Raw genomic sequence first — 27,153 nt, 5'->3', positions numbered from 1 at the left:
GGCATTTTATTTTTTGGTCAACTTCGCTTAACAGTAAAGGGCCCCTGAAATGTTCAGTTAGGGCCAAGCATCAGTCTTCTTTACTGAGCATGCATAGGCTCACAGTATAATGCGCACACAATACCATGCCAAGTTAGTTTTGCTCTTAGAGTCTGCCTCCAATCTTCTTATTACAACTGATGGGACCAAGGCTCTCAAAGATTCAAATGCTCCAGTTACAGACATATTTTTGTCCAGAAGAAGACAGGTCAAGGCGAACAATATTTATATTGTGCTTTTCTCTTGGTGAAAGTGTTTCAGCTGCAGCCACTAGGGCGCGCTCAGTAGGCAGTAGCAGCGTTAGGGAGTCTTGCCCAGGGACTCCTTACTGAATAGGTTCTGCTTTACTGAACAGGTAGAGCCAAGAATCTAACCCAGGTATCCTGTGTCAGAGGCAAACACACTTAACCCACAGGTGTCGAACTCAGCCCTCGAGGGCCAAATCCATGCCAGTGTTTAGGTTGAACTGAGAAATAAAGAAATGTGTTCTGCGTGATAAACCCCACCTTCCCTGATTAAGTCTCATCAATTAGTTTGAGCTGAACCAAAAATGTGAGTGAACCTCGGTCCTCGAGAACCCAAGGCGGAATTTGTAAATCTTAATAGGACCCAGAGGCATGTCATGTGCACAATGTTGTTTTGTGTCTGTGTAGATACACGCACTATGTTGTTCCAAGGCGCGATCCAGGAGTACTTACTTGGTCGCAGCTTGGCTTCCGATTGGAGGAAGCTAGCAGAGGCGGGGAGAGCCTGTAATGGAGGCTGATAAGCGGAGGAGCTGATTGACAAGCCTCAGGTAAACACAGACGGCTAGCAACAAGCAGATTGTCGTCAGCCTGGCAATATTTTCAGGGTGGACAGCAGAGCACAGGGGGCGGGGCTGGCAGAGGCGATAGAACGACACAGAGGCATGTCATTGTGCACATGACAGGCTTCTGAGTCCTATTAAGATTTACAAATTCCACCTCGGGTTCTCTTTAACCAGTACACTAGCAATAGATGTGGGTAAGGCCTGCAAAATGCACTGTCCTTTAGTGTCAAAGTAATTATAATAATTCTACTCTCCTTCCTCCACCAAGCTAAAATTGGTCATTCCATACTGCTTCACAGCTGTTCAATTTTTTTGGGGGTACTTCCTCCCATCCTTTACTGAATATAGCTTAATGAACAAAATTGATTATTTTAACAATATTAATTTATACATTTAGTCAATGTTTGCCCTTTGTGAAAGGTTTTTTCTCCCCGATTTACATACTGAAATGTATCACAGATGGTGACCTCTGTACTGCTGGCAGGTTAAAAATCAATATAGTTTCAGTGCCTTTAAAGAGAAACTCCAACCAAGAATTTAACTTTATCCCAATCAGTAGCTGATACCCCCTTTTACATGAGAAATCTATTGCTTTTCCCAAAAAGACCATCTGGGGGCTCTGTATGACATGATATTGTGGCGAAACCCCTCCCACAAGAAGCTCTGAGGACCACGGTACTTTTTACAGTTTGCCACAATGTAACAAGGTACACAGACAGGAAATAGCCGTTTACAGCTGTCTCCAACAGCCAAAACAGCTAGCAGCAGCTACATAACCTGCCCACAGTAAAAATGTCACCTGCACGGGGCGTCCCTGTAAACGATGCAATTCACGATTGCGTCCAACCAAAGCCTCCCACCTGAATGCTAATTTATGTAATTCCTGCTAGATTTGGTACAGCAGGCAAAGGGTGTATGACAGTACACCCGATTGGCTGACTGGCGTCTGCTGGCCAGATAGATGCAGGATATTGCTCTGACTGGAAGTTAGTAATTGTGTTTGTTGCAGTTGGCATTCAGTTTAGAGGTGATGGGGTTAGTTCCCTGGAGGTGAGAGGTCCAGGACTTAACCACACTTCCCTCTAGGTGTCGCATGGTGGTTTGGGGGCCCCAGCGAGTGAGAGAGACCCGGGGCCCCTGGGCTGTCATGTGGACCAGTGTTTGTGACCATGTAATAAATGTCAAAATGTAAATCGGGGAGAGGAAAGATTTTACAATGGGCAAACACTGACTAAATCATTTATACATAATTATTGTAAAAATGAAGCACTTTTTCTATTACACTATTTTCACTGGAGTTCCTCTTTAAGTATAGGTACAGTATGTCTTTACAATGAACAATGAGATAGTTGGCTTTGGCAGTGCAAATGTATTGAAATATCTCAGTCTGTGGTAAAGAATATGCTATTTCTACTAAGCAAATACTGCAGCTACAAGAAGCCTCGATGATGCAAGTCTGTTAAAAGATCCCCCCAATTTTTAACCACTTGAGGACCCACCCTTTACCCCCCCTTAAGGACCAGCGCTGTTTTAGGTGATCTGTGCTGGGTGGGCTCTGCAGCCCCCAGCACAGATCAAAGGGCACTCAGAGCGATCAGATCGCCCCCCTTTTTTCCCCACTAGGGGGATGATGTGCACTGCAGGGGGGGTCTGATCGCTCCTCCTGGCTGGCATTTTGCGGGGGGGGGGGGGCACCTCAAAGCCCCCCTCCGCGGCGAAATCCTCCCCCTCCCTCTCCTACCTGCCACCCCCGGGAGATCTGGGCTGCACAGGACGCTATCCGTCCTGTGCAGCCAGTGACAGGACGTCCCCTGTCACATGGCGGCGATCCCCGGCCGCTGATTGGCCGGGGATCGCCGATCTGTCTTACGGCGCTGCTTGTACAAATGTAAACAAAGCGGATTATTTCCGCTTGTGTTTACATTTAGCCTGCGAGCCGCCATCGGCGGCCCGCAGGCTATTCACGGAGCCCCCCGCCGTGAATTGACAGGAATCGTACGAGCGGCTGCTTCCTGATTAATTAGGCTGCAGCTGGCGACGCAATACTGCGTCGCTGGTCCTGCAGCTGCCACTTTGCCGACGCACGGTATAAGCGTGCGGTCGGCAAGTGGTTAAACATTTCTAGAACTGTTGCTTTGCCATATGCTGGACTGATTTCTTTCATTCTGCTTTATTAAGCTGTACCATTTGTAAAGGGGAGTTAAAGAAGTTGCCTAATTCTCTATTTTGCAGTGCCTATATTGAGTTTTTTTTATAAGCGCTGTTGAGAAATTTTTACATGCACGTTTTCTCTCGTATGAAGAAAATTTAAAACACCAACTGTGTATAATTAGGGATATTGTACAAGTTTTCCTCAGGCAATAAGTGTGCTATGCGTAAATCCCAAATAAAGGCTAAGGGTTTCCTAGGCATAAAACATAATAATGCATAAAGCAGAGTCAGTGCGAAGCCATGTTTTCTTACAGGAAACTGTCAGCCATGATGGGTCATCAGTCTAGAAGGAGGTGTGGCTTTAGCAAACACACCAATCACGCCCCCCTCTGTATGCTCATGTGACTAGTAGGGGGAGTGTTTCAGACTCACTGAGGGTGAAAACGCAGCAGGTAAGTAAGGATTTATGAATTCATTCAGAACATATTTTACTTTTTATGTTCTACAAACTACATTTTTTATTGTTTTACAAAACTTTTTTTTTTTTACATACAATTCCTTTAAAGAGAAACTGTGGTGGAAATAACACTATAAATGAAAATTGCTTATTTTTTACAATAGACAAAGTATTTCATCAGCGGTTTCCCACTGTAAAATCTTTCCTCACCCCGACTTACATTCTGAAATTTCACAGTTGGCAACATTTTTATTCCTGTCAGGAACAGCTGTGTAAAATATTTGTTTCTGAAAATTCTGAAGCCAGTGAAAATAATGCCTGATCTCCCAGAATGCTATGGGAGGAAAATTCTGCTTAGCTAAACAGTCAAGGCTTAGAATCCCTGGGAAGGCGGGGCTATATACTAATTTACAGCTATATTTTATTATATAGGAAGTGTTTTTGATGCTGAAACCTGGAAAATAACATAAAAGTGGGTATCAAGAATAATTTACTGCATTCTACTATATGTCACTACAGTGCCTTTAAAATGATTTTCAAATAAATGCCTATGGAAACTAACTGTGTCAGAACCGCGGATTTCATAATTCTACCCCCAAGGCATTTGTTTCACACAACACTGAGCTTAATTAAGAAAAACAAATATTTATTCCGGAGCTGCTATTTACACAGTGCAGTCTATAGACACAGCATCATAGTGCAGAAGTTATTTGGTTTTCTGTCTTTTGGAAGCTTGGAACTGCTGGGTTTTGCTCTTTACAGACTTCAGCAGCAGGGAAAGAGACGGGTCTGTCGTCTTCACAGCCGATGTTCCCGCTTTCTGGGCAGCCACCAGTCCCGCCTCATGCTTCTTCACTGTTTCCGTGTAGTTTTTCTGCTCCGTTTCTCTCCTTCTCGCTTTCTCTTCCAACACTCTTTCCATCGCCTTTGTTTTCTTGAAGCTGGGATCTGATGGGTCCACATTGTACAGGTGGGATGTGTACAGGGCTTGGAATCTTGAGTCCTCAACATTAATCTGTAGAAATAAATGTCAGATGTTAGAGAATAATTGTCATCTGCATAGTGTACTGGTTAACCTCTTAAGGACCACAGGCTTACACCCCCCTAGTGGCCAGGCCATTTTTTTCACAATTCAGCACTCTGCCGCTTTAACAGTTCGCTGCAGGGCCATACAACTTAGCACACAAATGCATCTTGCCTCCTTTTCTCGACACCTACAAAGCTTTTTTTTTCTCTTTAATTTATTACTTTTTTTTAAATGACGACCTGGTTTTGTTTTTTTATTTCCATTGGGTGGAGCTTAGCTTCTGTACAGCTAAAAATGAGGCTTGGGTATGAAAAACAAAGCTCTGATGCTGTGAAACTGTTAAAGAAACACCAAGCCTTTTCAGTGCTTAGTCTGGAGGTTCACTTTAATGACAGAAGCCAGCAGCTGCTGAGGTGGCAAGGCCCCACACTGTACATATGTATCACTCGTGCTGCAATTCCCTACGGCATTGCTTAAAGAATACACAGACAACTTTAATAATTTCATTTCATAAGTGTTTAGTTTGAAAGAAATCCAATTTGTTTTTCATTAGTTCTGAAGCAGAACCCACTTGAGGCTGTACAGCTACACAGCAGAAAAATCTAATAAATCAAAGAGATTTTGCTAAGGTCTAACATCAGCTGTTCAACACATGATCTACAAATGCATGCAAGTGTTGACTGTGGGATATTGAAGTGGTGGGTTGGAAAACCGGCATACTGGTGGAAGAGGAAAGAAGGTGCTGTGGTCCGCTGACTTCACCTCATGATATGGATGCTGGATGAAAACAACAATCTACACATGAATTATGTGTGATGAGATATCTTCCATCACAGCAACGTTTTCAATTACTGAGCGTATCCTAGAGGGTTGTTTAGCAATCATCCGCTTGCATCATTTGGCGTAAACAAAACCATATCAAATCTACATGTGGAAAAAGCTAATTCGTCATCAGGAGGATACGCCAGATAACATCCTGCTGTGATTACACGAGCTCCCGTGATGTAACGGAACAAAGGTGACTGAAACTGCAAGCAGTGAACTCAGAGGCACACTTCAAATAATGAAGCCACCTGGAAAACCTTTTTGGGATATCCCCATGGTAATCCCTGCAAGTCACAGAAGTGCAGCCACCATGACCCCACTTCCACCCTGTAACATATGCTGCCCGTCCTTCTCTGAACTGCACAATAAGGTTAAAGCGGCGCCCAGATGAGGATAAAATTAGATTATAAGCAAAACAAAGAAAAATGAGGACAGTCAGATAAGACAATATGATTTATTATGCTTTTGCAACGCGTTTCACAGGTTTGAGACCGATTCCTCAGGCCAATACAAGTGCCAAAATGCAGACAGCCAATAGTATTGAGCACCTCTTGATACTGAAAAATACAGTTTTCATATAAACCATCTTGAAACAGCTCAGTAGGTCCACCAATTAAAAGTAACTCTACAGTAAATCAATCTATATGAATCCATTGTTACACTCCAAAACAGAAAGGTTTAAAAAGGAACCTGAAATGAGGGAATATGGAGACTGCCATCTTAATTCCTTTACAGACAATGCCGCTTGCACCAGGCATTGATGAACTTTTTGTTTTAGTTGCTTTTGAGTCACACACTTGCACCAAGCATGCAGTCACTAGAGTCAGAGCATCAGCACAGCTGTCATAATCTTATTATAGTAACATCCTGATATAATAAACTAAATGTCCAGGACCCAGCCAAGCACTATAATAAGTATATGGGGGTATTGCCTGGTAAACCCTGATATAATAGAACTTCTGTTATAGTAAACCTATTTTTGGCCCCTGTGGTATTCTGTATCCAGTTATAGTGGAAAGGTGCATGCATCATACGTCAGTCAGAGACCTATGAGCAGTGGGCGGGCTGGCAGCCATTTCTAGCCTGCTCGCTATCTACACGCTACGCTGGGCCTACATGGATTACCTCAAAAGCACCAGCAGTGAGACCTATGCTTCATGTGTAAGCTGCTGCCTGATTACTAAAGGAACTGCCTGTCCATCTGTGACTCGCTTGAGCATGGCTGAAACACTACAGTATCATCCGGGCTGCACAGAAATGTGGGCAGAGAAGCACTCTCAGAACTGTACCCGCATTTACTGGTGAGACCGATGAGACCTATGCTTCCTATGCAAGCTGTTGCATGATTATCGCATTCAAATCCCAGCCTATTGAGCACTGTGTCTTATGATCTGGCTTAGAAACTGTCTGCGCTCCCTTGCTGAAGCACCAAAAATAAAATTGGATCCCAATTATTGACTGAAGTAAAATACAATACTATAGTATACTTTATGTGCTTGAGTATGACAATTTCTGATACAGTTAACTTCTGGCATATTAAACTACTTTGCCCTGTCCCTTGGAGTTTACTATAAAGGGATTCTACTGCACAAGAATGAATATATGAATATAGCAGCCTCTATATTCCTCTGACTTCAGGTTCTTTTTATTGAGGGTGTACATAGTATGTCTCTCTCAAAAAAAAAAAAAAAATAAATAAAAATAAAAAAGCTGACATCTGAAAGTTTTTCTCTCTCATTTCTTCCAGCCATACTGAGAAAACATAACAAAAAACCTTTCTGATGTTTATATGAGCACTTCTTACCTTCTCCCTTCTGAAGACTCGAGGTCTTCTCTCCAACTAGAGTCATCAGAAAGGTGTAGGGTTGTATAATAAATCAAGAGAACATTACCAGTCTATATGCAAGGTGCCAACTGTAAAGTTTGGTGGTAGAGTAACTAAAGTCTGGAAAATGTATTGATAGTTTGGAGCTTTCCAGATGAGATAAGTCTGTTAGAGCGGTTAAATGAGATCAACCCACATGAACTATAAATATTGCCTCATATAAGGGCATTTTAGTTCCTATTCTTATTTTAGTGCAGATTTATAGCTCCTCTGACCTACTGCAACAGTGCCTGACTTGTTACACAGACGTATGCGTTTTTGAAAAGTAGGTCTATTTTATTTCTTGTATGACAAATGTTTGATTGAGATTCATTCCGTTCACTCTGAAAAGCATCATGCTGACACTGTTTAACAACATCCTTGGAACAAATAACTTACAGAAATCTTCTGGCTTGGGATTAGACAGATTTTCCTCTGACAATAACTAGTTAGACTCGAGAACTCCATTACTGGACAAGAGTAGAGACCAACTTTGCTGGCACCCTGTTTTATAGCGTACACAAGCGCCATCATCATTGTAAAGTTCTGTAAATAAAACTTTTAGAAACTGAACATAGTGATCTCATGTACTTTAATCAAAGACATACTCAGCGAATTCCTTGTCTTGAATTAAACAAACTAGGCCATCAGCCATAGGCCTGAACTCCTAGAACTTAATATAATTCATAACTTTTTCTTTTGCCTTTCTAAAAGAGGAGTTTTGTCCCCTTAAAGCAAATCTCAAGTGTGGGGGGAAAAAAGTTGAGATTTACTTGGGGCTTCTTCTAGCCCACTGAAGCCCTTCAGGTCCCTGGGCGTTCTCCCATTCTGAACATACAAAGTTCTTAAAAAACTTGCAACTGAGAAATAGGCAGCAGCCTGCCACTGAGCTAATTGCGGACTTTAATTAGTGGCACAATGGTGTGGACCGGAAGGGACCTAATAGACTGAGGGGGGGGGGGGGGGGGGGCATTTCAGAAGGCAGGTGAGATTGTTATGAAGGACAAATATTGCTGTGAGGAGACGTGCAGTTGGCTGAACTATATGAGTAAACATATTGAACTACTTAAAAAAATATGGTTGGTTTTTATAAGTACTATTATTCAGTGCTTATGCATCTAAGCTGCCATTAAGACTAATTAACACTCAGATTTTTAAAGCAATTTACTTTTCAGGGCAGCAGGCTAAATTTATTTGACAAGCTTATTTTCATTGAGAACAATTTGTGTTTTAACATTTGCCGTGCAGGAACACAGAAAGGTACCTTCAGACAATTTCTTAGTAGGACTTGTACCCATGTTTATCTTATAATGTCATACGTCACTTCAGGTATGCATTAAGGAACTTAAACATAAGAAGAAAACGCAAATGTTGGGGAATATGACTGCCTCCATCACATAAATACAAAAGTGATGCATTTATATGAGGATTCATACTCCAATCCAAATTCAACAACTCATTTGGGCATGATAAAAATGTTGAAAATGTGAACGGTCAGTTCAAAATATTAAGCTAAGTGCACACGCGTGTAAGCTTTTCGTGCACGCGCCCACTCACCCCTACATGCTGCTATCCCTGGGTAATGTGTGGCCGCGTTCACTAGAGGAAAACTACCATGCAGGATGGTCTTATGAGCCCCACAGTACAGGATGGTCCTATGAGCCTGAAGTACTCTCGGTTTCGGGTGCCATTTTTTATGTGATTTTTTAGAAACGAAACTAACATGGTCAGACCAATCCGGCCATGGCATTGCAAAAATGATCAGTAAGGACCACACAGAAGATAAGGTTAATTGGGGTATGTTTATTTTTACACTTAGCATTCACTTTAGGTTCCCTTTAAGTGATTGTTATTTGGGACATCTGGGCACTAAATACTAAGTCTGTTTTTTCCACCCGTTTTGGAAGTTTAAAGAGAATCTGTATTGTTAAAATCGCACAAAAGTAAACATACCAATGCGTTAGGGGACATCTCCTATTACCCTCTGTCACAATTTCGCCGCTCCTCGCCGCATTAAAAGTGGTTAAAAACAGTTTTAAAAAGTTTGTTTATAAACAAACAAAATGGCCACCAAAACAGGAAGTAGGTTGATGTACAGTATGTCCACACATAGAAAATACATCCATACACAAGCAGGCTGTATACAGCTTTCCTTTTGAATCTCAAGAGATCATTTGTGTGTTTCTTTCCCCCTGCAGCTATCTTCCACTGAAGTGTCAGACTGTTTCTTCCTGCAGAGTGCAGACAGCTCTGCCTGTATGTAATTCCTCAGTATGTGAAAGCCCAGCCAGCTCAGAGGAGGATTTATCCAGCTTGTAAAAGATAAGAGAGAAGCTGCTCTAATCTAAATAATACACAGGCAGTGTGCAGAGAGGGGCCTGGAGGGGGGAGATGCATCACAGAACCACAACACTGAAGAACTTGGCAGCCTTCCAGACACAGGCTGACAAGTCTGACAAGAGAGAGAGAAGTTGATTTATTATAGAGATGGTGATAGTAGAACGTGCTGCAGTAAGCCAGAACACCTTAGAATAGCTTTTGGAACTTGTAGGATGATAAAAAACAGGATGCAATTTTTGTTACGGAGTCTCTTTAAGGGTGACAGTAGATTAACCTACCTAAAGGACCAAAATGGCTGGAAACAGCCCTGAGTTATTCGGCAAGTGAATCGTGTGACCAAGTAACATTAAAAACAGAAAGATCAACAGATGCCAGACCCCATTTCTCAGCATCCATCCAATACAGTAGAAAAAGGAGTCATCAGCATCAATAGTTCACAGGTTGTAGGCCTAGGCCAACTGCAGGACCACAATCTGCTCACAGAAAACTCAAGATCTAAGGTCTCACTTCCATATATGCAACATTGCCATAATTCACCCCTACCTCCCCCCCGACACCACCAAACTCTTTTTCCATGTTCTGATCATCTCCCATCTGAAATACTGCAATGCCATCCTTTCTTGACTTCTTGGGACCAGGTTCTGACCCTTGAAATATGGTATGAATGCAGTTGCCAAGCTCATTCACTCTTCCCCCTTACTCCTCTTCAGATGCTCCTCTTCACAAGACCCTTCACTGTCTCCCTCAGAAGTAAGATCCATCATACCTCTGTTTCATACATCTCTGTCCAATCTCATCCTGAAATGCTCGCTAACCTGTTCCCTCTGATACTCCAACACTCTAAGGATGTCCACCCCTCGCATCACTTGCTTAGTTGCAAAGTAACAGGACTTCTCCAGAGCAGCCCCTACTCAATGGAACTCTCCACTCCCCCCCCCCCCCCCCCATCAGGCTCAACCTTACCTTCAACTCAATGAAACACACCTTAAAGACACATCTATTCACCATTCCTTAAAGCCATAGCTCCATCCCCTTCCATTGGACTTTCACCTCCCTCTATGCGTCCCACTACCCCACCTTTAGGTTGTAAGCGTATTAGGCAGTGCCCTCCTCCCCGTGTGCTCTTCATAATAAGTTTCATAATAAAAATACTGTAATAATTAGTTGCACATCTGCAGGAGAGCACAACCACCCACTTAAAGGACAACTGAAGTGAGAGGTATGTGGAGGCTGCCATATTGATTTACTTTCAACCACTTGATGACCCAGCCTTTACCCCCCCCCCCTCCCTTAAGGACCAGCGCTGATTTTGCTGATCTGTACTGGGTGGGCTCTACAGCCCCCAGCACAGATCAAACACCAGGCAGAGCGACCAGATCGCCCCCCTTTTTTCCCCACTAGGGGGATGATGTGCTGGGGGGGGGGGGGGGCACCTCAAAGCCCCCTCCACCGCAGGATTCCCCCTCTCCTCCCTCCCTTCCCCGGAGATCGGAGGCTGCACAGGAACGGATCTGTCCTGTGCAGCCTCTAACAGGCTCCTGCCTGTCATGTGACAGCGATCCCCGGCCGCTGATTGGCTGGGGATCGCTGATCTGGTACAACGCTGCTACTGTTAGCAGCGTTGTACAAATGTAAACAAAGCGGATTATTTCCGCTTGTGTTTACATTTAGCCTGCGAGCCGCGATCGGCGGCTCGCAGGCTATTCACGGAGCCCCCTGCCGTGAATTGACAGGAAGCAGCCGCTCGCGCAAGCAGCTGCTTCCTGATTAATTAGCCTGCAGCCGGCGACGCAGATCTGCGTCGCTGGTCCTGCAGCTGCCACTTTGTCGACGCGCGTTATGAGTGCGCGGTCGGCAAGTGGTTAAACAATACCAGTTACCTGGCAGCCCTGCTGATCTATTTGGCTGCAGTAGTGTCTGAATAACACCAGAAACAAGCATGCAGCTAATCTTGTCAGATCTGACAATAATGTCAGAAACACCTGATCTGCATATGCTTGTTCAGGGTCTATGGCTAAAAGTATCAAAGGTAGAGGATCAGCAGGACAGCCGGGCAACTGGTATTGTTTAAAAGGAAATAAATATGGCAGCCTCCATATCCCTCCCACTTCAGTTGTCCTTTAAAATCTGAACTTTAAACGGTCTGATTCAAAAAGGTGTAAAAGTTTACACTAACCTAATCGGCGTTTCTAACTCACCTCCCTCGGGATCCAGACGCTGGCAGCCATTCTTCATCTAGTCCTTGGATGTTCTCAATCCCACAGGTTAGAACGCCGTTTGTCACAAGACAGTAGACAGCAATATCACTATAGGGGTAAACTGCCACCCAGAGGATGGAGGGAGAATTGCAGTGCTGGATCCAGAGGAGGTGAAAAATGTGCAGGGCTGCTGCCGATCTATGTAGCGGTATGATTTTTCCCCCCTGCTTTTAGTGTATTAAAAGCTTGTAAAAAATTGCACTGATTATAAACCCTAAAATCCGGGAATAATCATACTGCCAGGGAGGTTAAAAAGTGTGGGCATGTTTGCCAAATGTGAACAATGTTGTCTGCTATATTACATCTTCAATACATACATACATACATATATACACAAGTAGATTAGATGGTGTCTTTTTATATCTGGGCTGTTTTTTTTAGCTAAAAACTAAAAATAAATTGAATCCATCTCGTCAGGAAAAACACTGATACAATCTATACAACAAAACAGATGGGAGCGTAATTATTACATTTCTGCGAAAATTAGGAAAAATAATGTCTGCAAGCCGAGTTTTGTGGGCAGAGGGGAACAGAACCGAACTAGACAACAATGGCTGGGTTTTATTAGGAACGCTGTAATAAAAAGTCTGCAGAGAAGGATCCTCCCTACATGCTAACCAGCTTCATCACCGTGTACATCAGGGTTTTATTTACAGTGCTGAATGATGCCTGTAGAAAGGAGAGCCACAGCCAGCATATGTTCTAGCCACACATTACAATGCCTTCCTCTTACCAGAATCCCCCACTTAAGACACTGACACATTTTACAATGGAAATTGTGTGTGTTTATGGTAAAGTCAGAGAAAGTGCAGAGAGAAAACTTTCACTCACTTTAAAAGCACAAGCCTGCTTCCAATGAAAGGCTTCTAGTTTTCAAAGATAGGCTTACGGACTTGCAGACCTGTGCAGTATATCACAGGCGACACCATTCTAGCATTTATTGGAATTTTATTATTAGGAGTGGGTGGTATGTGGCCTAAAAAGTTACTGACTAATAACCCTTTATCAGCCATTTTAGAGGCTTGCAAGTGCTCCTGGCCAATTTATCCTAGCACATTTTTTTAAATTTCTTATTTGTTACATTTCCTTGCTTCTAATTAGTACTGCTGTAATGTGTATTTATGGCCACTTCTCACTAGGGGGCAGTGTGAGACAATAACAGAGCACTTCTGCTTTCAGTTTCTGTCTTTTCTGCTAGTGGAGAGAGATCAAAGCAGTCTAAGAATTTACAGCACAACAAGTTCTGCCGATTGAGGTCAAGAGCAGTGCACTTATCACAAAGGAGATAACTCTATTGAAGCTGCTAATGGGTTAAGGAAGGACCTGTATCCCACAGAGCCTTTCTCTGTCACATTTCTCTCTCTCTTCTCTCAGTGAAATTAGTCAACCTGCAGGTTGAATAAGTCATCGGCCTTCCTCAGGCAGCCTTCAGAAATACGTTTCCGAGGGATCTGTACTGTGTACAGTGCGGATCTGCTCTTATTTGGCAGCACTTGGCATACAAGTGCTTCCAAAAGCCTATACAAGAGTCCTGAAGGCACAGATTTGAAAGGACAGCTGGGGCATGATGAGGAGACCTTGAGAAGATTGGAAAGACTCTATCAAATTCAAGAGCCTTCCCTTTTCTTAAAGAGACTCTGTAACAAAATTTTCAGCCTTAGTTCTTCTATCCTATAAGTTTCTTTGCCTGTTCTAATGTGCTCTGGCTTACTGCAGCCTTTCCTAATTGCACAGTGGCTGTGTTATCTCTGTTATATGATCTAATCTGTTTTCTTCTGTCGACTGTCGGGCTAAGGCTGGAATGTGTGGAATGTGCAGGGCTGCTTGTGATTGGATAGAAGCGTTACACACCCTCTGCAGGCCCCGTGCAGGCTCTGTATGACTCACACACTCTGCTTATGTGAGCCTATCACAAGCTGGTTAGTTTGTTTGTAAACACTGCCTAAAACTGGCAATTACAAGCCAGGTTTGCAGCAGAGAGTGGCAGAAACAGCACAGAGGGGCCCAGGAGAACATAATGAATAGAATGGTATGCTTTTTGCTGTAAAAATTTTAGAGTACAGATTCTCTTTAAAGCGGTATTGTCACCATGAAAATCAAATTTCAAAAGCAACTGGTCTGAGTGTATTAAGTCATAAAGATGCTAATCCTGCATTCAAAACTTTTTCTGCTGTTATGGTTTGGAGTTATCACATACTTTAGGAGCACTGGCCCTAGTGCCAAACAGTGCCAAAAAGTTTAATGCTGGGAGTTCTTTTTATCTATAATATATTCTTCCTCTTCCATTTATTTCCCTGCCTAGCTGATCACTTGTGTTTACAAGCAAGGCTAAGGTGACTCAGTGATTGGATGTGTAAATAAAAAAAAGACTCTGGGAGGAGGGCAGCTAATGAATACACAATGAGCAAGAGAAGGGAGGGGGGAAAACAAGAGTCAAGAAGGATATGATGTCAGCATTAGCTTGGCAAAATGGCCACTGCCTGCAATAGGATTTTCTGCTTTTTCCTTTATAAAATTCACAGGAATAATTACGTGGATAGCACAATACATCTGTTATGTAAGTAGAAGTAGTATTTATCTACTTATATATGTGTGTTTTATTACTAGGTTAGCATGGGTGTCGCTTGTTCTTTAAGGGAGTATTCAAGTTTTCTTGTTTAGGTCGCTTCAGGTGTGTTTTAACATATAGTAACACTGGTGTTATTCAGATACTATTGCAGCCAAAGAGTTCAGCAGGGCTGCCAGACAACTGGTATTGCTTAAAGAGAAAATATGGAGCACTGCGCTCCATATTCTTCTCACTTCAGTTGTCCTCTATACAGAAGGCCAGCTCCTTTATATAAGGCTACGTAGTAGACTCAAGCCCGTTTTAAAATGGGCTCTAGGTCTATCTTTTAACAGTGCACATACGTGTGTGCACCCGTCCACCCGTGCACACGCCAGCCCGGCTCACTGGCCCTGTCCTGTCTCAACGGCTGTCTGGGTCCGTGCTGCGCACATGCGCTGTAGCACAAGGCACGGACGCAGCTACGCAGAGACAGGCATACGCAGGGACACAGGGGTTTTATTATAGAGGATAACAAAGGCCAGTACAAAAAGACCGGAGAAAAAGTAGAGCAGCTATTTAGATTCTAACTGGTTTCTCTGGGCATCTGCTCCAGTTTTCTTTGCCTCCGTCTTTGTCAGTTGGTACAATCACACTTTATTACTTTCTAAAAAGCTGAAGGAGGGATGCAATGCCTCTGAACGAACACATCCACATCATCACAATAGCACAGGGCCACGGGTGGAGATGGGAAGAAATGGTTATCAAGCTCAGAGTTAACTATTTTTAGTATGCACAGTAAACCTTATAGAAATATGCATTTGTGTCGGCCAAAGTTATTTGTAGAATGAGTATAGAAATATACCTGGAATTCATCTTCCACCAGGTCTTCCTTGTTCTTCAGCTTTTTCTTCTTGCTGCGGCTCAGGTTCTGCTGCTCCACTATCTTGTCATAATTGAAATGTTTCCGGTCATCCTCCACATCGTCCATCATGAGCAGCGCCATCTCTGCCTGCAATATACAAACACCGCATCTGCTGCTTAGTTGCACTTTACCCCGGCACAGACTTCCTGAATAAGAAGGCTGAGTACACAAACCACGAGGAAATGTAAGATTCATTACAAGTAAACTTCAATGCAACATGCAAAACAGTCTACTTCTTTAAAGTGGTTCTCCAGGATTAAAGTAAATGTAAAGCGACTTAAAAAAAATAAAAATAAATCAGAAACTTACATGTGGACAGGCAAGGCTCTGGATCCTATAGAGCAGTAGTCCTCAAACTAAGGCCCGTGGGCCGAATGTGGCCCCCTGAGGCTTTTTTACCGCCCCCCACACACAAGATGTATTACTTATAAATGCAGTCAGCTACATCTTTAAGTATTGGTTGTCCACATCTACAATAGCAGTTCTGGCACCACCCATCCACATGGAAGCCAGAAATCAGTAATCTGCTGGTTTCCAATCAAAATTCCACATCAGGTTGTCACCTGGGTATGCTTCATTGTCTGGCCCACAAAGACTTCTACGCCATTTTATGTATACTGCAGCCCCCCAACTGTCTGAAGTATGTTGACCCGGCCCTCAACCCAAAACGTTTGGGGACCCCTGCTATAGAGCCTTTCCTGTCCTCTCTTGTACCCCTTGTTCCAGCCCCGTCACCCCATTTGAATTTGCCACCTTGGGAGGCTTCTGAAGCATTCGTATCCTTGAGTACTTGCGAAGATGGTTCACCATAGTGCACATGCGCGAGTGCACGCTCACACATACACAGTACAGAGCTGTCCATCTTCGGAAACACTCAAGGACATGAGGGCTTTCGAAGCCTCCCAGGGTCTCATGCCGTTTGATTGCCTTGTTCTCATTTTTTAGTTCTGGCACTCAGCTGTTATATAGTCACGTGCTGAATATCAACTAAAGTGCTTAGCTAAACACAGGCACCCAAACACTACAGCTTGCGCCGAGGAGCTGCATATTATTAACCACTTTGCATCCAGACCTGGTTTCCCCCCTTACGGACCAGAGTGGTTTTGATGTTTTAACTATGTCCCTAATAAATCAGCCATAACTTTCTTCCTACTCATGACACCTAAATGATCTAGATATATTTTTTTCAAACAAAATAGACTTTCCTTAGGGGGTATTTTGTCCCTAGAAAAATGTTGTTTTCTACTCATTTTAATGGGAAAAATAAATATAATTTAATCCTTAGTTAAACCAATTCCAGTTTAAAAATAAAAAAGTGCTACAGTATACAAAATATCTAAAAACCATTCTACCAGTACTATGCCCCCAGGATAGAAAGCCAGTATCAGCCCCTCCAGTATAGCCAGATGTGTCCCCTTATAGCAGGCACTATCCTCCCCCCCCCCCCCCCCCCCAGTATAGAGAGATGCATGCTCACTATTTTTCTGCATTATGCCATCTAACTCGACCAATTTTACAATCAGATCTTTTGTCTGTTACAGCCTATAGATGTGCCCCATGGAAAACAGAACTTAAAGGGAACCTAAACTGAGAAGGATATGGATTTTTCCTTTTAAAATAATACCAGTTGCCTGACTCTCCTGCTGATCCTGTGTCTCTAATTCTTCCAGCCACAGCCCCTCAACAATCATGCACATCAGGAGCTCTGACTGAAATCAGACTGGATTAGCTGCATGCTTGTTTCAGGTGTGTGATTCAGCCATTAGTGCACTCAAAGAGATCAGCAAGACTGCCAAGCAACTGGTATTGTATAAAAGGAAACATCCATATCCCTCTCAGTTTAGTGTCCCCTTTATGGGGCATCTGAAGTGAAAAGTATATGGAAGCTGCCAGGTTTAATTCCTTAACAATAACAGTTTGCCTGGCTATCCTGCTGATCCCCTGCTTCTGATACTTTTAGCCATAGACCCTGACCAAGCATGCAGCCGATCAGGTGTCTGACATTATTGACAAATCTGACAAGCTGCATGCTTGTTTCTGGTGTAATTCAGTCACTACTGCAGCCAAATAAATCAGCAGGGCTGCCAGGCAACTGGTATTGTTTAAGCCAGTATTTCTCAAACCTGTCCTTGTGTCCCCCCAACAGCGCATGTTTTGCAGGCAACCTCACCTATGTACAGGTGGGGTAATTACTGTCTAAGTTACATGGTATTCACCTAGCTGAGACACTAATTACCCCACCTGTGCATAGGCGAGGTTGCCTGTAATCCATGCATCGTTGGGTAGTCACGAGGACAGGTTAGAGAAACACTGGCTTAATTAGTTCCTGCCAAATGGACGTTTTAAAACAAGTGACCTCAATTCACTAAGCTTATCTCCTGTCTTTAATAACATTTCTATAGTTATCACCATGGTGATGAGGCATGTCGTATTCAGGAAACATTTTACCTCAGGCAAACCTAAAGTTAACTCTTCTGTCTTTAAGTTAACTCTTCAATCCTTAAAATAACTCCAGAATTCTTAAGTTAAAGACAGGCTGTTAAATAACTGGGTGTGAAAATAACTACAGAGGAGATAACTTAACTACAGAGGAGGTAACTTAAAGGGGAACTTCAGCCTAAACAAACATACTGTCATTAAGTTACATTAGTTATGTTAATTAGAATAGATAGGTAATATAATCTCTTACCCACCCGGTTTTAAAAGAACAGGCAAATGTTTGTGATTCATGGGGGCTGCCATCTTTGTCATGGGGGCAGCCATCTTTTTGGTTGAAAGGAGGTGACAAGGAGCATAAGACAGTTCCAACTGTCCTGTGTCCTGATAACCCCTCCCAGCTGCACGCACTAGGCTTTAAATGTCAAATTCAAAATGTAAAAAAAAAAAAAAATTGCACCAAAACAGCAGAACGAGAACAACAACATCAGAAATCCCATCATGCTTTGTACAGCATCAGGGGAAAAAAGCCCGGGCAGTTTTCTTCTGTGCAGCTAAAAATAAGGCTTGTATAAGAGAAACAAAGTTCTGATGCTGTGAAACTATTAAAGAAACACCAGGCCTTTTCAGTGCTGCCGAGTTGATTTTTAGTCTGGAGGTTCACTTTAAGGAATGGAGAGATAACTCTCTCACTGTGTGGTGGTAAGTTTTCTCTTGCCTTATTATCTCCAGCATGATCTTAGTAAATTGAGGCCAATGTTTACATCGGAGTGCACCCACGGGGGGAGCCTGCACTTGCGCAGCCACTTCTGCCGCCAATGGGGGTCAGGAAGTGCTTAAAAGGAAATAAATATGACAGCCTCTATATACCTCTCACTTTATTTGTCCTTTAATGTGACATTTTCTCTTCAGCTGTACTATGTAGTCACAAACACACAAACTCTCTGTAACCAGAACATGTGAAATTATAACAATGAGCTGCAATCCCATCATGTTTGCCAGACTTTATCCAGCTGTAATGTACCATAGCCAATCGCTGTCATGAACACGGCCACTTCCCCTCTAAGCCAGTGATTTCATTAGCAATCAGTGTAAACATTCGCCTGCACAAAGGGGTGGGGGGAGACCAGCACAGACAAAAGGTGTCTGAATAACTAGCCCAAGTGAACACAGAAAGCCTCTGTCATGTGTTTACTCATATGAAACAAACCATGAAATGCATCATTACACAGTGCTGTGGTTGTGTGGTCCGTCTGCCAGTCCACAGTCATTGCAGTTTACAAGCCAAGAAAGACTTAGCTTACCTTTCTCTTTTCAGAGTTACAAGGCAGCGCTATTCTTCCCTTAACCACCCTGGCGTTACATTAAAATCGCCAGGGTGGCGTGCGGACAGTTTTTTTTTTTCTGAATCATTGTAGCTAACTTAAAATTACCGTAGCTCCATGATTCACCACTAGAGGGCGCATCTGCCCATCTAGTCCGATCGCCGCCGGCTCTTACAGCAAGCAGAAAATCCCGTTGTAAATGGGATTTTCTGCTTGGCTTCCCTCATCGCCATGGCGACGATCGAGATGACGTCATCGTCATGGCGTCGGGGGGGGGGGGGGGGGGGGGTGTCCGATCCAGCCCCATAGCGCAGCCTAGCACTGATTGGCCAGGCTGTGCAAGGGGTCTGGGCGGGAATCGCCGCAGAGCAGCGGCGATCGGACCCCACACACAGCTAGCAAAGTGCTAGCTGCGTGTATTAAAAAAAATTATCAAAATCGGCCCACAGGGGCCGGAGAGATCCTCTGCGGCGGTAATGGACGAGCTGAGCTGTTCATTACCGCTAAGGTGGTTAACTGGCCATAAAAGTCAATAGGCTTCAGTATTTCTATTGTATTTTTATGCACTCCTAACACAACCATGAGCGATAACATAAGCCAAGTCATATTGTCCTCAGTCAAATAAAGCATTAGTACCAGCTATGGTGCTCAAGACGTTAGTTGCTAGCAAAGACTTTGGCTGTGAGGTGAGTGATCTCAGCACTGGAACTCAGATATTGTATAGCCAGAGTGCTGGCTAAATAGATGTCATCCCCCCTCCATATTTGGATTCAGTGCTAAGGATGTCAGCAGATGCCAGGCGGGCATAAGTTAAAAGGTTAAGGTTCTCCCATTGGCCGTATTCAATCAACTAAATTCCTTTTTTTATATTTTAATCACCCAACAAGCAAGGAAATAATTGGACAGTACTTTTTCACCTACTTTTTCAATAGAGTGCATAAAAGTTATTTTTTATCGACAAGGCTTTTTTTATCTACTTCTCTTTTTTTTACCTTCTAAGAGGAGATTCTTTAAAAACCTACCAAGTTTATTGGGCAGGATTCCCAAAGCTTTTTCACCTCCCTTTTCACCTTATCTATGTTACATTGTTAAGTTTCAAAAGAGTAAAATATAATATAAAAAGGTAAGAAAAGTAATATTGAAATGAAGTTAAATCAAGAACAACTTACTTTGCGTGATTATGTAAATGTGCTGAAAGGTTATTTTTATCAATTAGGTGATAAATAAGGCATTTATGAGAAGTTTTGTGAATAGAGCCCATTGTCTCCCTAAAGCAGCACTGGGCAAACTATGGCCGGATTCCTCTCTTCCCCACCCCTGCAGAGTCCTGAGCGGGCGATAATAGGGTGTTAAAACTCACCTGATCGCCGATCCCAGCATTGCTTCTCCATGGCAAAAAGGCGTCACGACACACCGTCAGGCGTGTCATGTGATGCCCTGTTGCCATGGAGACCCGACAAGGAAGCAGAGAGTAGGTGAGTTTTGACTTTTTAACCCTCCGTATTCTTCCGCTCATGACTCTGCAGGGAGGGAGGGAATGAGAAGGGGAAAAATTTTAGGACTGTGGTCTGGGCTGCGCAAAGTTTGCCCAGCCCAGCCCTAAACTCAGTTTAAAGAGATTCTGTAATGAAAAAAAAGTGCCCCTGGGGGATACTTACCTCAGGAAAGGGATGCCTCTGGGTACTAAGGCTTCCCCTGTCTTCTCCAGCACTGGCATCCCCCGAACAGCGTACGGCATTATTTACCCATCCGAGCTCCAGCGCAGGCACAGAACAAGCTTCGCCTCGGGCTCCAGCTGAAATAGCCGAGCCTGCCCAGGTGTGCTCTAGTGTGCAGGCACCAGCGCTGTAGAGTGTGCCTGATTAAGCTTGGCTATTTACGCTGGAGCCCGAGGGGAAGCTTGTACTGCACCTGCGCAGATAGGTAAATACTGCTGCGAGCTGAAGCCCCTACTGCACCTGCAGCTGCCAGCGCTGGATCCCAGAGGATGAAGAGGAGGAGGAAGCCACATTAGGATCCAGAGGCTTCCCCCTCCCAGGGTAAGTACCCCATAGGGACACTTTTTTCATTACAGTGTCTCTTAAACAAACATACTTCCTGAACCGATCTCTCAGAACAAAGAGTTGCGAAAATATTAAATAGTTGTTCTTTGCTCTTTGGAGAGTGTCCATTATCAAATTAAAAAATATAAGGGAATGTTGTCCGTAATCCTTTGTCATACCTTCTGCCTCTCTTTCTCCTCTTCATCTTCCGATGACGCCTCTTCATCTTTCTTACCTGCTCCAGATTTCTTCTCCATGCCTGTAAAATATTTCAGGATAATTTAACGGACTATAAAACGACAGAAGCAATTCAGCCAACTTCCTGGTTGGTGCACGTGCTGTTTAATCACATGACAGGAGAACCAGGAAGTGGAGACCCTGCTGGCAGCTGCAGCGAGTGGAGGACGGACTTGAGGGTAGACACGGCACCAGTATGGTAAAATCTACAATGCATTACACACATCACATCAACTGCACTACTCTGCCCAAAGGAAAGGAGCCATAGGAAGTTGGGAGAGAGGAAAGGTTGCACCCCTTCCCCCTTGTGTGGGATTGGGAGTGTGTATGGAGGGAGGTGAGGGGAATGACACCACGGGTTACTGGACACTCTGGTGACATCAACTCTAGTAACATGCTATAACACATTCATTTCATAGGGAAGACGGATCTGCCAGATTCTGGTCATACGGAGGATGAGTATTTAGCAGTTGGAGCTATCGCTTATCTCGGCATCAGAAGACAATGATGCAAAGAAAGTTCAACAATGCAGCACATGCAGACCCCGGAAGAAGTCATCAAGTGCGGCCAAAGGATATCGATGTGACTCCTGCTGAGTCAAATAGGTATAGGGGTCCCTATGTTTGATCTGTGGACTGCAGGAGGATCTGGGAAGCCTGAAGATCATTTGGAGGCCAACTTTTTTTTTTTATTTACGTGTCCTTTAATGATTAAATCCGTGCTCTGCTAAAACTGCTCTCACCTGTCAAAACGACATCAACTCCCAATGATTTCAAAACAAATCTTCCTTTATATTACAAGGCAACAGCTGCATAAGCAGCATAGTAAGGACAGGAGAAAAAAGTTCTTGGAGGCACATCTTCTAAACCGACTTTTAACCCAACAGAGAGGAAAGTGGGATAAAGAATTTGGCCTAGAGCAGACCCCAACATATTGCCATCTTCTCTATCCTACATATAAAAGGTCATCGCTACAGTAAATCATTTTTAATGCATTTATTGCAATGCTCTAATTTGCTTTGAAAAATTGCTAAAAACAGATTTGAATTTATGACATGGCACAAGTGTAAATGAACTTTCTAAAGTGGCAAGAACAATCAGGGTTTTATTAGGCAGACTCCGGCTATTCTTTTGTCTTTAAAGATAACTTTTTTTACCCTTTGAGCTGTTAAATCACACCTGAACTTCAGAACTTCCTCTCTGCTCTAAAAAAATAAGCAACAGCATAATACCCTTTATAAAAAATATTTCCTTGTTACAGCTCATAAAGCGCCTCCAGAGATGCTCCAGTGTAGTTACTTCCTGGTTTGCTGGGAGAACAGAAAGTGTTACCCTCCTGTTTTTACACATTGGCTCTCAAGCTGGGAGCTCAAATTACACTAGTTCATTACTTGCACAGAATGGAGAACAACAACTACATCTAGGATGGACACAGGGTGGATTTCTCTGTTATACTCATGTGAATGAGTTCCGACCCGCTTTAACCAAGCAATGTGCTTCTCTGGTTATCGCTCAGACTCATTCAGATAGCCACATCAAGCAGCTACAGTTTTAAAGAAAGGAGATTGAGGGCTGTTAACCACTTAAGGACCACAGGCTTACACCCCCCTAGTGACCAGGCTATTTTTTTTACAATTCAGTGCTCTGCAGCTTTAACAGCTCGCTGCAGAGCCATACAACTAAGCACACAAATTATTTTTTCCTACTTTGCCACCAACAGTGCTTTCTGTTGGTGGCATCTGATTGCTGCTGCAGGCTTTTTTTTTTATTAATTTTTTTGTTTCCCCTCCCTCCCCCCAATCAGGACGATCCTCTCTCAAAGGCATCAGCCTATGAAAGGGAATCGAGTAGAGAGCCATTCCATGGGACAGCCAAGTGACAGGGCTGGCTCCAGCACAGCGATGCAGTAGATCGCAGCGCAGTACAACATAAACAAATGGCAGTTTCTTTACTATATAGTCTGCCAGCAACGATCACCACTTCCAGACTATTGAAGGAGCTCCACTCCATCACTCAAGCGTGGATGCGTGCGCATAAGGGTGTGTGATCTCCACCAATCTCCTCCCCCCAGTACTTGACGCCTTTTGGCATTAGACGGTCCTGGGTGAGCACTCTGCAGCTGCCAATCGGCGTTAGGCAGTCGCAGAGTGGTTAAAATGCTTCCAGTTTACGTTTGAAGATATAAATTACAATTATTATTTGTATTCAATGCCCGATCCAATGATACTTCTTGGGCTTATGGACAGAAATGGGGCCCGGTTCACATTAGCGTTCCCAGTCCGCCTGATCGGATCCGGACCGTATACTGTACAAACGGAACGTACGTTCCGCATAGCAATGCAAAGTCTATGCGGACGTTCACACGCGTATGTTCCGTACAGAATGGAGCCGGACTCTTTTCCAACATGCGCTATTTTTCGGGTCCGAATCATCCGGCCCACGCACCCGGACCGGAGCCTGACTGCACCATCCGGAAATAGAAACCTATGGGGAACGGAAAGCACAGAACACACAGGATGCAAAAACCTGACGTTCTACCCCACTTCCTATGCGTATTCTAGCGGCCATTTCGGATGGGGACACATGGGCAGCAGTGGAGCAGCGGTAACCTTACGTGCTGGAGCTGTGGCAGTATGTCGGAGGTGGAGGTGAGGCCTAACAGCGGAGGACCTGATTCTACAGGTGCACCAGGTGCACCTTCTGCTGACCCCAACAATTTTTTTTATTATATTTCACTGTTTTTACCACACGGATCCGGATGGCAGCCTGATACATGCCTGATGCAAACGGACCGGATCCGGATCGGAACTGTACGGTTCTGATCCGTATCAGGTCCTAATCCGATCCGGATCCGGTCCGTTTGCATGCCAAAACGCAAGTGTGAACAGGGCCTAAGATAGATGAACATGAATGTGCTCTGCACATCTGAATACCTGGTTTCTTCAGTTCTTCTGAAAAGTATGGATCATTGAAATCAACATCAGATGGCATCTCATCTTCTTCTTCATCGTCATCATCATCTTTTTCTTCTACAGTCCCCTGCAAAACACATGGAGAGATGAGGCAGGGCAAGAACAGAAAGGGAGCTAAAAATAAAGACAAAATCCTCAGAAAAAAATAAAGCGCACATTTGGTCCAACACTAAAAATGCTATTTAAAGATATTATTTTATGGCATAATTAAAAAGCAGAACACAGACTTACAGGAAAGAGCTGATTATATTAGAAAAAAAAAACAGCTCCAGACTGCTGGAGAAAGCCAAACGGTTGCAGAACAGACCAAATATTAGGCAGCAATCACAAAAAGATGTACAGCAAAAAAAATTAACACACTCAAATGGTGCTCTTGAATTTTGTAAAGAAAAAAAAAGTGCCTAAAGGTCCGTACACACGCCGGACTGGAGGCAACGACGGGTCCGTCGTCACCTCCCGCTGGGTGGGCGTTCCGACAGTCTGGCGTGTGTACGCACTGTCGGCGGACTGATACGGCTGCTTCTGAGCGATCCCCCCGGCGGATCGCTCAGAAGCAGCCGTATCAGTCTGCCGACAGTGCGTACACACGCCGGACTGTCGTTGGAACGCCCACCCAGCGGGAGGTGACGATGGACCAGTCGTTGCCTCCAGTCCGGCGTGTGTACGGACCTTTAAAGGTGCCTACGTACACACGTCCAACTTTACGCCTGATTGTCGTTTTAAACTGGTCCTTCTAATAACTTCAAGTGCAAAGAAGAAGTCGTTCAGATGTCATGTACACACTGACCAACAAAGCAGCTGATATGCTAATTTACCTTATTTACAGGTCATTTAACCAACTTGATAATGGACAATGGACTGGATAGAACAATGGACTAGATTAAATGACTGATCAAATGACTTGTTGTTTGAACATTTCTTTGTTGGACAAATGACTAGAAGTCTTTTGTACACATGTACGGACCTAAAAGTCATTTGACGGCAGTTGGTCCATCGGATCTGCTGGGTGGATTGGGCAAACCGGCTGTTATCAGTCGCTCAACAGCACGTACACACGTCCAACTTGTCGATCAAACGACAAGTCGGACAACAAGTTGGTCAAAAAAGTTGGACATGTGTACGTACCTTTAGTGACCACAAAATGACCCACTTTGAGTCTATGGCTAAGGGTAATTCCCCAAAAAATGCTTTGTGCCTTGGGTGTCTATGCGTGCATTTATCTAACTATCTAACCTTTGAGCCCTTTTGTAACATTGCCATATCCTCCCCTCTTTGTTTTTTTCTTCCTCCTGCATGACTTATTCACTGCACAAAGCAGGAATCTTTGTGTCTTATTTTAGACATCTGCACTGAGTGAGCAGCAGCCCAACTCTGACAGGAGTGATTATATAATCTGTTGATAATGTTTATATTGGTAGGGGGTGCTTAACCATTTCACCACTGAGGGGTTTTAAATTACTGTAGGTTTTGTTAGGCACAGTTACTGTTTATATCCCCTGACACAGCCTGTTCACGGGCAAAACATGTAGGGAAAGGAATCGTGTTTTTGTGTAAATAGTACCTGTATATAGCATCGTTAGACAAATCTGTTAGTTTAAGACAGTACAAGCAGTGATCTCAACACACCTACTAGTGGTAGGGATTCAGAAGGATAAATGAAGTGGGGCTAATCATGGTAAGTTCATAGTGACCATCCAATCTCTACGCTTATGAGGCAACATGACAATACAACTTGCCAATGTCTGATGTGTTTTTTTATTTATTAGCCAGGCCTCATTTAATTTCATAAAACGATTAATAAAACGTACGTTTTACAATTTCCATTGGGGCTCAACAATTGGAAGGGAAGGCTGTTCTGCTGTCTATTCCCCTGGTATCTCAGTTTGTGGATCCTGACACATCCAATCTGACAGCCTCTGTAAGGATCACTGTGCAGTGGTTGTGTGGGGTTCAGTGCACCCCAAAGTAAGCAAACTGAAAAAATGTTCACCATTTATTCTGATAAAAATATGAACTGAAGGGTCCATTTCTCAACAAAAGTGGAGTTTTACATCACTTCCTGTGGAGTTATTAGCAAATGGAAGTAAAGCGCACAGCACAGGGTCCAGCTACAGAACCAAGGTCCCCAGTGAAAATTTGATACGGTCTCCATCCGCACTGTATGTATAATTATCACATAATACAGACAATGAAATGAGCTTTCCAAGGAAAACTACTGTGCAAGAGAGATGTGAGCAGAGGAAATTGAATGGTTTAATGATTACCACTATTCAAAGCACATACAAAGGTGATCATTATTACCACTACAGCACTAATAAGGAGTTAATGTAGCAAATAGAGGTGCGCCCAATGAGGCCTCCTCAGGTCTAGGGGCCCTAATACAGTCACAACCTCTGCACCCCTACTGTTACTCCACTGCAGACACAGAAATAGCAGATTTACTAATGCACCCCTGTAATGCAACACCAGTCAAAAAAATGTTTCAATCAGTCAGGCCTCTTAACCCCCCCCCCCCCTACACATTTTTGGTGAATATCTCAGTATAACAGACTACTATCGTGTTTCCCCAAAATAAGACAGGGGCTTATATTCACTATGCGCCAAAAGATTTTAAATGACGCCTTACTTTTCCATGAACAATCTACATTTATTCTTGAACACAAAATGTCATCACATTCTGGATCTGGATCAGCATCATAATTCTCCAAAACCTCTGAATTCCTCTGAATTCCATCATTAATTTCTTGTGACTATTTCTTTTTACCATGTACAACAATCTACATCAGGGGTGTCAAACTCAAATACAAAGTGGGTGGAAATTGAACACTGGGACTTAGTCGAAGGCCATCCTCAATATCTACTGGCCATCTCCCTTGCTTATACAGTTCCCTGGTGTCTAG

The 27,153-nt window shown here is 43.5% G+C and overlaps 1 protein-coding gene across 2 annotated transcripts in view; it reads right to left on the bottom strand.

Moving 5' to 3' along the window:
- Positions 1-4,083: 4,083 nt before the first annotated feature.
- Positions 4,084-27,153, bottom strand: part of ESF1 (ESF1 nucleolar pre-rRNA processing protein homolog) — a 72,014-nt gene continuing 48,944 nt past the window's right edge. For both annotated transcript variants that reach the window (XM_068232463.1, XM_068232462.1), the window contains exons 11-14: positions 24,215-24,320; positions 21,225-21,304; positions 15,183-15,329; positions 4,084-4,473 (exon numbers count right to left, since the gene is read on the bottom strand). In XM_068232463.1, coding sequence (XP_068088564.1) covers positions 4,165-4,473; positions 15,183-15,329; positions 21,225-21,304; positions 24,215-24,320 — 642 coding nt within the window. In that variant the 3' untranslated portion in view covers positions 4,084-4,164. The remainder of the gene's footprint in view (positions 4,474-15,182; positions 15,330-21,224; positions 21,305-24,214; positions 24,321-27,153) is intronic.

Source organism: Hyperolius riggenbachi, chromosome 4 (assembly GCF_040937935.1).
Source record: "Hyperolius riggenbachi isolate aHypRig1 chromosome 4, aHypRig1.pri, whole genome shotgun sequence".
In the NCBI taxonomy this organism is placed as follows: Eukaryota; Metazoa; Chordata; class Amphibia; order Anura; family Hyperoliidae; genus Hyperolius; species Hyperolius riggenbachi.
This window is presented reverse-complemented; position numbering and strand designations above follow the sequence as displayed.